Genomic DNA, 15796 nt, shown 5'->3' with positions numbered 1-15796 from the left:
AGAAGGTGGCAGCATCATCTGTGGCTTCATGCATCATAACGGTTTCCATTCCTTTTGTGAATTTTCCTTGTTTACTTCTCTTCATTCTTGCCCAATGCTTCTATTATGGCGAGCTCCAAATCGTCCCACTTCAAGATTGGACTGATGTAATTCCACCATTACCATTCATGAACACTTCAGACGCCTCATCAGGGACCACAGCTCTCAAAATCTGGTCCACAGGACACTTTAGAATTAGCAGGTTACAACCCATCACCCAGAGATCTAACATCAGAACAGGACCAAATACTTACAGCAATCCTAGTTCACCCCAGGGGCTAGTGGGCCCTGACTGGTTCACATCCCCAAGAAATTGTCCATGCAACTGGAATCCACCTTGTTCTGAACTTCATGCCTTGTGCTTCCTGCTCCTAGCATCCTAACCTGCTCTTTGGTTATCAATCCATGGTTCTGCTCTCAAGTTTCTTCCCTGCCTCTGGTCTTCTAGTAAATTGAATGTGCATGCCTCCTGACTTTACTCTGGGTTTGCCCTCTGGCCTATTTTGGATTCTGACCTCCTGGTATTTGACCAGCCTGACCCCCAAATTCCTGCTTTGACCATGAGGTCAGACCATCTACATCCTGGTCTTGATAGAGGCACATTCCAGAGGACACTTGAAAAGAATACAGGAGGCGGCTGATATTGTTCTTGATGGAGAAATCCATATTACCTCAACTCAAAGCAAAGAAGCCCAGGAAAGACACTCAGCAGTTGCTACCTACACTACTATCTACATCTCTCATGCAGTATCCTTCCGTTACCTCATTTGACTATCATGTCTGTGCCATGAGAGGGAGGAAAAATTGCTCTGGTCAGGACTTCGGACACAGAACACCCTCACCAACTCTGAGTAAGATCTCTTTGGGTGTCCTTTCTATATTGTCCCCAAACACCGTAGCACCCAAAGGCCATTCAGCAATGACAGAATCTTCATATTGTAAAGACTGCATCGTTTCAGGCACTGTTTTAACATAACGTTCCAGCATCTACTCCAGCACCAAGATCTATGGAGACTATCACCTAGCCCAGTGTTTCTTAAAATGTGTTCCACAGCACACTGGTGTGCCACGAGGCAATCGGAGGTGTGCCGCGGAGAAGAGATTTCAAATTGCTGCCCTTAAATAACTCCCCCCCCCCCCCAACCTTTTTTTTTTTGGGTGCGCTCAACAAAAAATCCTTGGTGTTCCTCAAAAAAAATTGTTGGATGTTCCTCAGCCTTAAAAGGTTTAAGAAACACTGACTTAGCCTATGCATCAAGCCCTACTCCAGTACCATACATGACAGCTCCAAAACCATTTACAATAGTCGCAGACCTATCAATCAGTCCAGTGCCCAAGTATCTTTTTCTAGATTGTGGACAGAGGAAATCTTTAACCAGCTATCTACTTTGACCTCAGAGTCCATCCCTCATAGGCAGGCCCAGTTTCCTGAACAGGATTGCTCCTCTGCTAGAGCAAACCTACTCCCTACAAGTCCTCCGTTCCTGAATGTGTGAGGAATGGAGGAAGGGATCTCCCTCACACATTCAGACCCCAATCTCCACCTTGGGTGTCCTAATGGGAGATTAGCAGGGTGTGAGGGAAAGGCTTTTCCAATAAAACAGACAGGCAAACCCTAACATGTACCCTTGTGTGCCCACTTCTACAGTTTCCCCTACCAACCATAGGAGTTTTGGTCTCTCTGGAGTATAACTTTTATGCCACAAGACCTACTCCTACAATTTCTTAATGAGCACCCCCTTCTCCGAAGAGACCTCCTCCAACTCCTCTTCTCCCCCAACTCAGCAGGTACAGGGAGTTCTTCAGTGTAGATGACCAACCTCCCCTAGTCCAGGAGCCACCAACTTCTCAGGGAACCACTTCCTCGTCTCCCAATGAGGCCATAAATCCACCTTCAACATCTCAGATGTACTTTAAAGTGTTCAACTATGACAGGTAGGTATACACTTATTTAACAGTGATAACAACACACTTAGATAATCCAGATACAGAATTAAAGAGTTTTCCCAACAGATTTAGTGAGATAGGGTCAGTTTCTGCAGACCAGTTTCTGCAGACTTCTTTTCTGAAGAAAACATTTCTTGATGACCCACTCAGAAAGTGTCAAGAAACAAGCACTATCAAAACAATAGTGTGTCCACCATATAAGCAAAATAGTCTTATGATAACTGTATTCAGACAAAGACCTGTGTGTATGGAGGACAAGACAGAAGGAGACAAGCCAGATGAAAGTGAAAGTTTAAGTGATATGAGATCCATATTTCTAATAGCCTCTCTGACTTCAGTTTCATGGTTCTGCATATGACAAAAAATGAGGCATGAGAAGAGAAGCTTAGGTTTCTGTGGAATGAACACAGCTAAGTCTGGGTCCACAGGGAGGGGCAATAGAAAGGCATAAATCATAGTAAACAATGCTTCCAAGTGGCCCTCAATACTAGATAGCATCAAAGAAACCACACTTTATTTTCTTGTACTCAGAAGTAAAGAGCTGCTCTGAAAACAACTAAGTATTTTATAACATTGGGTTTATCACTTGAAGTCATGTTATGGACAAAAATACATCAGACCACAGGGGTGAGGGGGAACCAGGTTCCAAACATGGAGACTTGAGTGCCTCATATCAAGGGATTAAACATGATCAACCTTATTAAACCAACCAAGTTTATTTATATACGTCTGTACATTTGTAATGAACTCATCTAGGACACCAGTGAAACAAAAACAAATAAACCCATCCCTTCCCAATGAGCGGGAAGCATCACTCACCTTTACATGCACTTTAAAAAGCAAAAATAAGATTACACCTTCATACACAATTAGTTCTGTAACTATTCAAGAAATTGACTCCCACACAGAGTCAATTCTCAACACAGAGTGGTTTGCATACACTGACTACTTGGCTATTGCCTCTTTTAGAAAGTATTTCAGCAGAAACCATTGTGACTTCCAGAAGGTGGCAAGTGGTAGCTGATAATTGGGGATGCTCAGGACACAGCCACCTTACAAGTTCTGCACACTAAATTCGCTGTGTGCACCCCTCTTTTTAATTTGGAAAACTCCGTAAATCAATGCGGGAAAACAAAGCAGATGTACTATTTACAACACTATATGGGTCTCAGTGTTTTTATTAGAAAGCCTATATCTTAGTTTGTAACTCAGTTGTATAAGTTTATCTGGGATGATACGGCACATCAAGTGAAAGCATGTAAAAATTGAGTAAAAACATCTCTGCAATCACTGTACCCCACGATAAGTTTTTAGTAATTTTTGTAGGTAATTCAAGTTTTACACTGCACAATGTTGCAGTTATTCTTTTGTAAATTTTCAGAAATGTTGATATTTTGGGAAATTGTCTACTCCAAATCAAGGTTTTTTTTATTACATACCTGTAACATCATTGTAATTGCTGCAAAACCAAAATGATACCAAATGCATATCTATACAGTGGATCATGATGTCTCTTATGAAACGATAATGACAGATTCCATAAATCCACTTTTAAAAAAATATCAAAAGGACCTATGTAAATGAGAGCCCACAACAGCTCCGAAAAGTTGCTAGACAGACAATCAAGGAAAGTCTATGATTACATATTTACACAATAGTCCATGAAGAAGTTCCAAAGCTATGGACTATCTGGTAAATAAGCTGTTAAAAAGTCCACAATTTGTTCACACAGCAATTAAGAGCTGCTTCAGAGGTGAAATTTTTATACATATTTCATTATATCAATTTTCACACAATTACATGACATTTCTTTAAAACTACTGTTAAAAAATTAACAAAAAGGAAATTAAAACAAGAGCTAGATTAAAGTTTCATTAAGGATCCAACAAGTAAGTCACCAAGTCAGACTCAGGTATAGATAAAACCACTATATGGAGCTCTTAGAAAAATAATGCTACTCCAGGAGGCACCAGGATCTTCCTTTTCTTCAAGCCTCAATTTAGAAAAACATTGTTATTTATTCAGCATGTAAGTTCATGCTTTGGTGCTTAACTCAATCAGGGCTGCTGAATTGTCAGACCTCTAATGCTTTTTAATTTAGTTCTTAGTTCAGTATATTCAGCTGTATTTGTTTTTGAAAAGCTCTTCCTTAAATGCCACATATTTACACTTGGATTTTTACACCTGAGTGATTATCAAGCAGTCATCTTGTTTCTAGTCAAACATTCCATAAAGCCATACAATCCTTGTGCTAGTGTTTTACTGTGCCTGTACCAATTCTATATAGAAAATGTGTATCTGCAACTGCCCTTGTACATTTTCAGTACAGTTGTTACTTTGTCCTTCTCCTTCCACACAACACGAACTGATTTTTTTTAAAGCCAAGTTTAGAACTGAACACAAAAAAACCCACCCAAAACCAAACAGGTTGGAGTACAGTAAAGACAAGGTGACATGAGAAAGATGGTACACTAGATGATTAGTTGGATTTGTATAAGAAAGATAAGAGCCTATCCAATGAGTGCCCAGGGGCATCCCAGAAGGAGCGGCTTCATTCAGTAACAGCAGGAGACTCAAGCTTCACTACAGATCTATAGAGGATGAGTCTCACACAAGAGCTATTTATGGGATTCCCAGCAAGTATGTGTGTGTAAAAAGGGGAATGTGAAGTGACACAGCTATATCAGCCAGGCCTGTTTAGTAAGAAGAATCACATTTAATGAGTTTCTTTCTTGCAATTTCTGATGCTCAAGTACAGCTGGTAGAAATTCAAAACAGCCGTAAGGAAATGTGACAGACTGATACAAATAGTACTGCAGCTTAAAAAATGATAAAAAACACCTGAAAAAAAGTCACGTAACATCCCAGTCCCCCCCCAAAATTTACACTTTGAACCTAAGCCAGTTTTTGAAGTTTCCATCCTCCAGAGCAAGGAGGAGGAAGAAGAGGAGGAGGAGGAGGAAGAAAGTGCAGATGACCTTCAAGCCACAAAGGTCCTGTGCCAATGTTTACTCGCCATTCCTGTGGTGGTATGTAAGGAGTGATCACCAAGTGCCGATGCTGCCACCATCAAAGAGATTCCTTCCGAAATCTCAACTTGAGGCTAATACTGAACACTTAAGAGTAGGCCAACGAGCTGCATTGAACAATAAAAACAAAAACATTAAAAAAAAATTTAAAACAACAACTAAAAGAAGTGGGAGAACCCCAAATAGCACAGATCCACATTTGTGAAAGGGCAAGAAGGGAGGTCTATACAGTAAATAGTCAAATGGTTTATGTTACAGATGACTGGCAGTTTTAAAGAGTCTTTTCCCATCTCCATTGCTGCTCCAACCCAGAAGGGAAACTGAAAAGGGAGGAAGAGGAGAAGTTGGGACATCATCATGGAGCATGCAGGATTGCAAGCAGCAGAGTGGGTATGCTCAAATAAGCCCCCGCCTTTTCTTGTAGTCCTCCAGGTTCAGTGATCGCCGAGGGGCACCATCTTTTGCTGGTGGAGCTTTGGAGGTGATGGCCAGCGTCTTAGATTCTAGGGGGGGAACAACAGAAAGTCAGGACTGGAATACATAAAAATGGTAGTTCTTTTGCATGCATGATGGTAACAGAACGAAGGGTATTTCCAGTTACATGTTTTGAATTCCTAGACATGCACATTCAATTTTGACTTTGCATCTCAAAGTTGCTGTCTGCCACCAGTGCTTCCATCTCTGGAAGAAACTACTCTGGTTACTAATGTTGCTGTTTCACATACTGCATGGCAGTGGTCTGCCAGCAAAAGACATTCATTACATGAGCACAGCAGACACAGGACAGACCTCACAAGGGGGCGAAACCAGTCAGATTGTCTATGCAATATTTCTTTATTTCCATAATAAAATTATCTTGGACAAAGTTTTCATGCTGACTAGTGCAGCCTCCCACTCGGATTCATCTCCTTCTATCTATCCAACCCACTAATGTCAAAATGCAACTTCACAAAGAGTCCATCTGTTCTGAGCACATTCAAGCATGACTGGATCTCCATACTGGTTTGCTCCAAGCAGTAAAAGCTGCATTTTGGAATCTCTCAACCTGTTACTCACTCTTAGGGTACGTCTAGACTACATGCCTCTGTCGCCAGAGGCATGTAGATTAGACCACCCAACATAGGAAAATGAAGCAGAGGCATGTAGATTAGACCACCCAACATAGGAAAAAGGAGGCATACCTGGGTGGTCGACAAATACCTTTGATGTCGACACCCGCGCGTCCAGACTACCGCGCTGAGCCGACAAACAGCTGATCAGCTGTTTGTCGGCTCAGCGCGGCAGCCATGTAAATTTAAATGAAGCGGCAATTTTTTAAATCGCCGCTTCATTTTCCTATGTCTGGTGGCCTAATCTACATGCCTCTGGCGACAGAGGCATGTAGTCTAGACGTACCCTCTCATTAGATTTAAGCCCCGTCACAGCATACACTATTCTATCCACCCTTTGGCTCTGCTTCCCATACACATTTCATTCCTCCCAAGCCCTTCATCCCCACTACCTCCCTTTTGTGTTCAACTCTTGTATTTCTACCTTCTTCTATCCTGGACCTTATGCCTAGAAGGCCTTTCTTAGCCTGTTCTGACAGGGCTTAACCTTCACCTCCCTCCTGAAAGTACTACTTAGGAATGTAGGAACTGCATAATTGATCAGCCCCATGGTCCTCCTCTAAGGGTACGTCTAGACTACCGGGTTTTGTCAACAGAAGTTTTGTCGACAGTATCTGTCGACAAAACTTGTGTCGACAAAGAGCGTCCAGACACATTGAGTTCTGTCAACAAAGCAAGCTGCTTTGTCGACAGAACCCTGTAGTCTAGACGCAACCCTACAGGCAACCCTCGTAAAATGAGGTATACCAGAGTCGACAAAACTGCTGAGTTCTGTCGACGTTATGTCGACAGAACTCAGCGGTAGTGTAGAGTCTGGTATAGTTTTGTCGACAAAAGTCCACTTTTGTCGACAAAACTCAGTAGTCTAGACACACCCTAAGAGGACTGCCAGCTGTAGTCCTCCCAGTAACGTGGTGCAAGTTAATATTCATTATTCACAGTCTGTTACATCCCCACAAGCATTCTACATTTATAAAAGTTGTGTGATTGGACTGCAAGCACTTTGGGGCAGGTGCCAAATTGTCTCAAGTCCATTTCTGACACTTCATAAACAAAAACCACCACCAAAAAGACTACATAGAGAGGGAGACACAAGTTCACTGCTACCATTAACATCTTATTTCCTTCTCATTAGGTGTCTCAAGAAGAGGGTTTTGCCGAGGAAAGCTCATGATATTGGTAGATATACATGTATATTTGTTAGTCTCTTCAGAACTACTCATTTTTGAAGTTAGACTAACATGGCTACCCGTGAGACTTAATAGCAGAAAGACACAGATGTTTCTGTGATATAGCACCTTCTCTTAAAGGTATTTGCCAGAACTACCTTACAAATCCACCAGTAACATTCCCAAATCAGCTGCTAGTCCAGATAGCAGTAGACCCCCAGCTAGAACTGGAAGCCCTAATGCACATACTTCCACTATCTAGCCAAACTGGCAAATAACCTCTCTACATAGGCATATGAGCCACACACACCCACCTGAGCTGGGAACCTGGAGATCAATCTTCACATCGAAGTCATGCACTTTAAACAAGTCCTCTGAGAGGTCACTAGCCGATTTAGAGTTCATGTCTTTCTCCTTCCCCTGACCCTGAAATTTAAACAAAGTTTCAGCAGTAGCAGCAGCACAAATATGACAAGGTGGAGTCAAACCCAGAGCTGAGAAAGTTATTAGCCACCAACATGTTCACTCTGGCCTTTCTTGTAATCATGAGCTTAGTTGTAAAAACAAGTGAAAATTCACACAGGTTATTGTGACACTAACAACAGTTAAGAAGTCCAGAACAGAGACAGATGAATTAGTCCAATGTAGAAGGCCTGCAGATATAACACAAGACTTAGGATAAGATCACGCCTGGTAAACAAGAGACTCATAGGACTGGAAATTAATGAACCAAAATGGGTATGAAGAAAATTGAGACTAACTGGTGAATAAAATTATGAGAAGATATGGTATTGCACCACCACTTCCTTTTGGGGTGCTCAAAAGACTTTGGGTAAAAAAAAAAAAAAAAAAAAAAAAAAAAAACACTAAAGGATGAATATGGATGCTGCCTAAAAGACTAGAGAACAAGAACGAACGTTTTACCATCAGGGCTGTCATTCCTACTATCTTCCAGTCCTTGGGATCTACTATGAATATCTTAGGCCTTCATCCTCCTATTCCTGAAATTATTTTCTGAGCAGACTGGAAGCAGGGGGGAGCGAAAAGGGGACCAAAATGAAATTGTCATCACCACCTGCTCCAGCTGAATGCAGAACATCTGAGATATGGGACTGTCTTCCCAAATCCCTTGTGTGCTTCCCCCACCCCCACTTTATTTCTTCTCCTTCTATCCCTCTCCTTTTTCCTTTTTAATAAAAGTCTAATTTAGCTGGTCAAAACTCTGTATTTTGAAACAATGCTGTAACCAAAAGGTAAATAAAAGCAGATTAACTAACTTGCCTTTCCTCCAAAAGGACAGTTAGTATGGTACTTCAATACCATGTAACACTCTGCCAAACAGAGGGGGAGGAGATGTTTCTTTTTGAAAATGCTCTCCAGCAAAAGGGGACAAGGCAAGTTGTTAAAAACGAAAGCCTTAGTTAACACTTTATATTTCAAATGTCCCCCTGCCACCTTTTCTGTATTTTTAATGAAAGATTAAAAGACATTCAATGGCATTTGCATCTTGGAGCTAAGCAGGCTGGGGTCTCTCTACCCTACACTTCGTGTAACACTGTTTAATGCTCGATAGTAATAGGGTCATGTGAACACCTTTAATTCTTTGGGGAAATGTATTCCATCTAAATTATCACAACACATCTCTAGATCCAGGACTTCAAGGATACGTCTACATAGCAGTGTTATTTCGGAATAACTGACCTTATTCTGAATCATAGAATACTAGGACTGGAAGGGACCTCGAGAGGTCATCAAGTCCAGTCCCTTGCTCTTATGGCAGGACACAGTACTGTCGAGACCATGCCTGATGGACATTTATCTAACCTACTCTTAAATATCTCTAGAGGATTCCACGACCTCCCTAGGCAATTTATTCCAGTGTTCAGCCACCCTAGCAGTTAGGAACTTTTCTCTAATGTCCAACCTAAACCTCTCTTGCTGCAGTTTAAGCCCACTGCTTCTTGTTCTATCCTCAGAGGCCAGGAAGAACAAGTTCTCCCTCTTCCTTGTGACCCCCTTTTAGATACCTGAAAACCACCATCATGTTCCCTCTCAATCTTCTCTTTTCTAAACTAAACAAGTCCAGTTCTTTCAGTCTTCCTTCATAGGTCATGTTCTCTAGACCTTTAATCATTCTTGTTGCTCTTCTCTGGACCTTCTCCAATTTCTCCACATCTTTCTTGAAATGTGGTGACCAGAACTGGACACAATACTCCAACTGAGGCCTAATCAGCACAGAGTAGAGCGGAAGAATGCCTTCTCATGTCTTGCTCACAACACACCTGTTAATTCATCCTAGAATCATGTTTGTTTTTGCAACAGTGTCATACTGTTGACTCATATTTAGTTTGTGGTCCACTACAACCCCTAGATCCCTTTCTGCTGTATTCCTTCCTAGTCAGTCGCTTCCCATTCTGTATGTATGAAACTAATTGTTCTTTTCTAAGTGGAACACTTTGCATTGGTCCTTATTAAACTTCATCCTGTTTACCTCTGACCATCTCTCCAATTTGTCCAGATCATTTTGAATTATGACCCTAATCCTCCAAAGCAGTTGCAACCCCTCCCAGCTTCGTATCATCTGCAAACTTAATAAGCGTACTCTCTATGCCGATATCTAAATCGTTGATGAAGATATTGAACAGAACTGGTCCTAAAACAGACCCCTGCAGAGCCCCACTTCTTATACTTCTCCAGCAAGATTGTGAATCATTAATAACTACTCTCTGAGTACGGTTATCCAGCCAATTATGCACCCACCTTATAGTAGCCCCATCTAAGTTGTATTTGCCTAGTTTATTGATAAGAATATAATACAAGACCGCATCAAATGCCTTACTAAAGTCTAGGTATACCACGTCCACCGCATCTCCCTTATCCACAAGGCTGGTTATCCTACCAAAAAAAGCTATCAGATTTAACAGTCTTTGTCTACACTAGACATTATGTCAAAATTACTGCTGAGTGGGAGGACTTCTTACTCTGACTCCTGTAACCCTCATTTCACAAGGAGTAAGCGAAGTCAGAAGAAGAGTGTTCTCTCTCACTTCCTGCTGTATAGACAGTGCCAAAAGCTGAAAGAAGCTATTTTGACTTGAGCTACGCAATTAACGTAGCTCAAGTTGCATTGCTTATTTTGGCTTTAGCCCCGTTGTGTAGACGTACCCCAAGGCACTATGAGAATACAAATAATAAATAGTAATAGTACTTTAAAATTAAACTGCAAGGTCCTCAACTGAAAGGTGGAGGAACAAAGCAGAGGAGGGAAGCAATACTTGCCTTGCCCATGTCCTTTGGAGCATCCGGTAAAGCACCAGATCCATATTTTGCATTTAGTTGGGCGAGAATGGCAGCTTGAACAGCAGGATCCCTAGACTATGAACAAGAGAGAGACAGTAAGCAACTGCATTTCCTTAGTGATATCCAGGCAAGATCTGCCATGGCATTAACCCTCAAAATGCTCAGATACAGAGCGCTTAAGGTCAGAAAGGACCATTAGATCATTTAGTCTGACTTTCTATAGATCACACAGATACTCTCATAACTTGTGTTTGCTGAAAGGATAACTTCCAGGAAACCATCCAGTTGATCTGTGGACATCAAGAGATGAAGATTCCACCAAGTCCCTTGATGATTTGTGCCAATGGCTAACAACCCTTACTGCTAAAAAAAAATGCACCTAATTTCCATTTGAATTTTTCTAGTTTCATCTTCCAGCTACTGGAACTCAATATGCCTTTGTTCTGTGCATTAAATGGGGTATTTGGCGCATAAAGAGTACTTGTATATTGTAATCAATCTATCAGAAAGATTGAGGTGTCTTGAAGTCTTACTGTAAAGGTAGCTTCTCCATTTATCCAGTAATATTTATGGCTCTTCTCTGAACGCTTGCCAACTTTTCAACATCTTTTAAAACTGTGGACTCCCAAACTGTATGCAGTATTCCACTGTGCTATACAGAGATAAAACTAGACTCCATGTACCTACTCCCATTTATACAAAGATCACATAGGCCTTTTTGCTACAACACTGCACCATGAAGTCATGTTGAGCTGCTTGTTCACTATGACCTGTAAACCCTTTCCAGAGTCACTGCTTTCTAGTCCATAGTCCCCTTCTTCCCCTTCAGATGTTTTAGGATACTATGCATTCAACTGAATATTTTAAACATTAAAATACATATTACGTTCCACAGTGAAACTTCGCAGCCCTTCTAGCACAGAGCAGGATGATGCCCCAAATCTGCTTACTAGTTAGTTCCAAAGCACAATCACTTCCCCGCTACTCCATGCCCATATTACTAAATCTCCAATACACTTCACTACAAATAATGGGCTAGAACACCTTTTTCTTGTGGTGGGTATACTGATCTTGATCTGTGTATGAAAATTGCATCTGGAGTACTGTGCACAATATTCCTTCCTGCTTGTGCTACTACAGTATATTTATTGTATTCCTTTGTACTCCACACACAGAGAGCATGCACTTCACCCCACTCTCTGCCATTTGCCTTGGCCTGATTTCAGTTCTATACTTACATTAGAGACTATCGTGGGCTTGCACTGCCGCCGAGTAAAGGGGTCCATTTGCTGGTTTTTCATGTTGTGACTTTCAGCCTGCAGAAGAAGTAATGAATAGTCTTACATAGCTCACTACTTTCATCTATATTGCCCTTGTAAATCCCCACAGACACATACATCATAGTCATCTGCAGCATTATGGTTAGGAAGATAGAAGCACTACCAATAACTTCTAGTAGATTATATCCACAGATTTTACATTTCAATCACTTGACTTCTTGAAAAACAAAATGGAGAGAATACTTGAATACCTCTTACATGAGTGTTGTGAGACTTCATGTTTGTTAAAATACCTGAAAGTCCCTTGAATGAAAAACACTACAGGGCACAGTATTTCCCTCCATTACTTTATCATCTTAAATCTGATTTCTGGCTTCTGACTCATGAATAAAAACGGCCATACTGGGTCAGACCAAAGGTCCACCCAGCCCAGTATCCTGTTTGCTGACAGCGGCCAATGCCAGAAGCCCCAGAGGGAGGGAACACAACAGGTAATCATCAAATGATCCCTCTCCTTTCATCCATTTCCAAACAAACAGAGGCTAAGGACACCATTCCTATTCATGCTGGTTAATAGCTATTGACAGACCTAACCTCCATGAATTTATCCAGCTCTTTTTTGAACCCTGTTAAAAGGAAGTTTTTCTTCAAGCAACATACAGTCAATCTATGGAATTTCTTGGATGTTGTGAAGACTAGGCCTTTGTTTTAAACCTCCTACCTATTAATTTTATTTGCTGACCCCTAGTTCTTATGTTATCAGAATAAGTAAATAACTCTTCCTTATTCACTTTTTCCATACCAGTCATGATTTTATAGATCTCTATCATATCCCCCTTAGTCTCCTCTTTTCTAAGATGAAAAGTCCAGATCTTTTTAATCTCTCTGCATATGGGACCCGTTCCAAACCCCTATTCATTTTTGTTGCCCTTCCCTGAAACTTTTCCAATGCCAATGCATCTTTTTTGAGATGAGGCAACCACATTTGTACCCAATATTCAAGATGTGAAGGTATCATGGTTTTATACAGATTTAAAAAAAAAAAGAATATTTTGTTGTAATGATCCCTAACATTGTTTGCTTTTTTTATATATATATATATATATATATATATATATATATATATATATATATATATATATATATATATATACACACACACACACACACACACACACACACACACACACACACACTGCTGCAGCCCACTGAATGGATGTCTTCAGAGAACTATCCACATTGACTCCAAGATCTCGAGTAGTGGTAGCTAAATTAGTTCCCATCATATTGTATGTATAGTTGGGATTATTTTTTCCAATGTGCATTATTTTGCATTTATCAACATGAAATTGCATTTACTATTTTGTGCCCAATTCCTTAGTTTGGAGAGATCCTTTTGAAGCTCTTCACAGTCTCCTTTGATCTTAGCTATCTTGAACAGTTTAGTATCAACTGCAATACCCAGTATGCCACTATTACAACCACCAGGGAAACCTGTTAAGACTAGAGCTTGTCATGGCAGGGACAAATACTTTCTTTATAATGCCATTTTGCTAAGTTTTTTGGTTAAAACACATGTAAAATAAAATGTGGTAAATTTCACCAAGCAATTAGCTACCTGCCACTCCCTTGAAAGTTTTTTTCCTTATAGCCCGAATGTTTAAAGCAATATTTCTTACCACTAGAGCCTTCTCGGACTCCACAATGTTCCATTCTCTATTCCTCTGGTTGATATAACTGGAAAAAATAGAGCATGGAAGGGAGAGGAGAGGAGAGAGTACAACAGCATTATTTAATACACATTACCAAAAAGCAGGAGGAAATCACAGAAACATAGGACCTTAAGAGGATATCTAGTTGGGTTCTCTTCACAGACAGGACTAGTATTATCTAAAGACCACCCCTGACATGTACTTGTCTTCCCTTTTCTTAAAAAGCCTCTAACAAGGGAGATTCCCTGTGCTATCTCCTTCCAGTTGAGAGTGAACAATTGATAACTACTCTCTGAATACCGTTTTCCAAACACTGTGTCCCCACCTTACAGTACTTTTCTTTAGGCTATATCTACTTGTTTGCTTATGAAATGCTCATGGAGATAGTAAAGCCTTAATAAAAAGCTAGACCTATCACGTCTACTGTTTTCCCCCGCAAGCATAAGGTTCATTACCCTGCCAAAAAAGGATATTTGGTTAGTTTGACATGCTGTTCTTTGACAAATCCAAAGTGACTACTTCTTATCACCTCATCTTCTAGGTGCTTACAAACTAATTATTTGCTCCATTATGCTATTAGTTACCAAAGATAAGCAGACCGGTCTAATTCCCGACTGGTCTAATTCCATAGGGTGTCCTTTTCCTCCTTTTTAATAGATGGGCAAATATAGTATCCTTTTCCTGCCCTCTGGTATCTCTCCCATCTTCTATGAGTTCTCAAATATAATAATTACTAAAAGCTCAAAGATCTCTTCAGACAATTCCTTATGTATTCTAGATATATTTCATCAGGTCCTGCCAACTTGAAAGCATTTAACTTGTACAGGGCTTGCCTACATTTACAGTGGTGCAGCTGCCCCACTGTAGTGCTTAGTGAAGACACAGTCAATACCAGCAGGAGAGCTTCTACTCACTTCCAAGAAGCAGTAGTTATGTAGACAGGATAAGACCTCCTGTTGACATAGCTCCATGTACACCAGGGGTTTGGGTCAATATAAGTATGCTGTTCAGAGATGTGGATTTTCCATGCTCCTGTGCAGCATAGTTATACCGACATAAGTTTGTAGTGTAGGCCAAGGCTGATTAATTATTAACTTATTTCTCTACTTTAGCCTCAGCTCCTACCCTCATTTTCACAGATCTTCACTATGCTTGTTGTCCAATCACTGCTAACTTTTCCAGGGAAAATTGAAATAAAAAAAGGCCTTTAACACTTGGGTCATTCCTCCATTTTCATTTTTGTCTTTCACTCTTCATTAGGGGCTACTCTGTCCTTAGTCTTGCATACTAAGTCTAGTGTAGCTATAAAAGAGAACAAGAAAACATTTTATGTCCATAGCAAGTTTAATCTTATTTTGTACCTTGGCCTTTCTAATTTTTTCCTATATGCTTGTGGGGTTTTTATAGTCATTTTAGTTAAGTGACTGTTCCCACTGGCACTCAAGCCTTTATTTAAGATGGAAGAAAACTTCTTGTTGTCAAACATGAAACCTGATTCTGGCGCATATGATCAGATGGAGAGAAACAGAAAGTGAATAAGTAGTATAATTAGCAATCACGTTATTCAGTTCATAAGTATATGCACAGGAAAAGTTCCAGAGCTTGCAAGTAGCACTGAATGCTATTTCATGGGTTCACTTCTGTTGTCTTTTTATTGATGTGCTTTGAAGGAACAAATTCAGGTACCTACCTGATTGCAGAAATATTTTTTGTCCGCTGGCGATCCAGAGCTTCTGCTCTTTCTTCCAGTTCATTTAGCTGATCTTGAATCTGTTTTGCCTTGTCCTGGTCCCCCAAGTCCTCTGCCATAGCCTTCAACCAATCAGTAATTTGTTAGGCATAATTCTCTACCACAGGGCCAATCATCGTCATTAGCCTGTTTTACTTCAGTGGCATTCTTATTTTTATCACTAGAGTAAGAGGAGCTTACTTTTTATTCCTAGACAGAAGATTGCTAAAGCTTTGTTTAAAACTCCTCTTTCACCAGACCAGTACGGAAAAAGACTGATTATTGCAACTGTGAATTTCAGCTTAGTTAATGCAAGGAGTTTAAATTAGCCTCCTCATTCAATGAGGTAAACAATACTAGTCTAGGAGCTTCAGGGGGTAGCCGAGTTAGTCTGTAACTGAAAAAACACAACAAATGGTCTGGTAGTACTTTATAGACTAACAAAACATGTAGATGGTATCATGAGCTTTCGTGGACACAGC

At 40.5% G+C, this 15796-nt stretch overlaps 1 protein-coding gene across 1 annotated transcript in view; it reads right to left on the bottom strand.

Annotated features, from left to right (window-relative positions):
- Window positions 1-2679: 2679 nt before the first annotated feature.
- Window positions 2680-15796, bottom strand: part of RTF1 (RTF1 homolog, Paf1/RNA polymerase II complex component) — a 55742-nt gene continuing 42625 nt past the window's right edge. Inside the window, exons 13-18 of the mRNA XM_075927141.1 lie at window positions 15276-15397; window positions 13553-13610; window positions 11832-11909; window positions 10573-10668; window positions 7608-7719; window positions 2680-5518 (exon numbers count right to left, since the gene is read on the bottom strand). Coding sequence (XP_075783256.1) covers window positions 5412-5518; window positions 7608-7719; window positions 10573-10668; window positions 11832-11909; window positions 13553-13610; window positions 15276-15397 — 573 coding nt within the window. The 3' untranslated portion in view covers window positions 2680-5411. The remainder of the gene's footprint in view (window positions 5519-7607; window positions 7720-10572; window positions 10669-11831; window positions 11910-13552; window positions 13611-15275; window positions 15398-15796) is intronic.

The sequence above is a fragment of the Pelodiscus sinensis genome, chromosome 4 (genome assembly GCF_049634645.1).
Source record: "Pelodiscus sinensis isolate JC-2024 chromosome 4, ASM4963464v1, whole genome shotgun sequence".
Taxonomy (NCBI): domain Eukaryota; kingdom Metazoa; phylum Chordata; order Testudines; family Trionychidae; genus Pelodiscus; species Pelodiscus sinensis.
The sequence above is the reverse complement of the archived record's forward strand: the minus strand, read 5'-3'. Positions and strand labels throughout refer to the sequence as shown.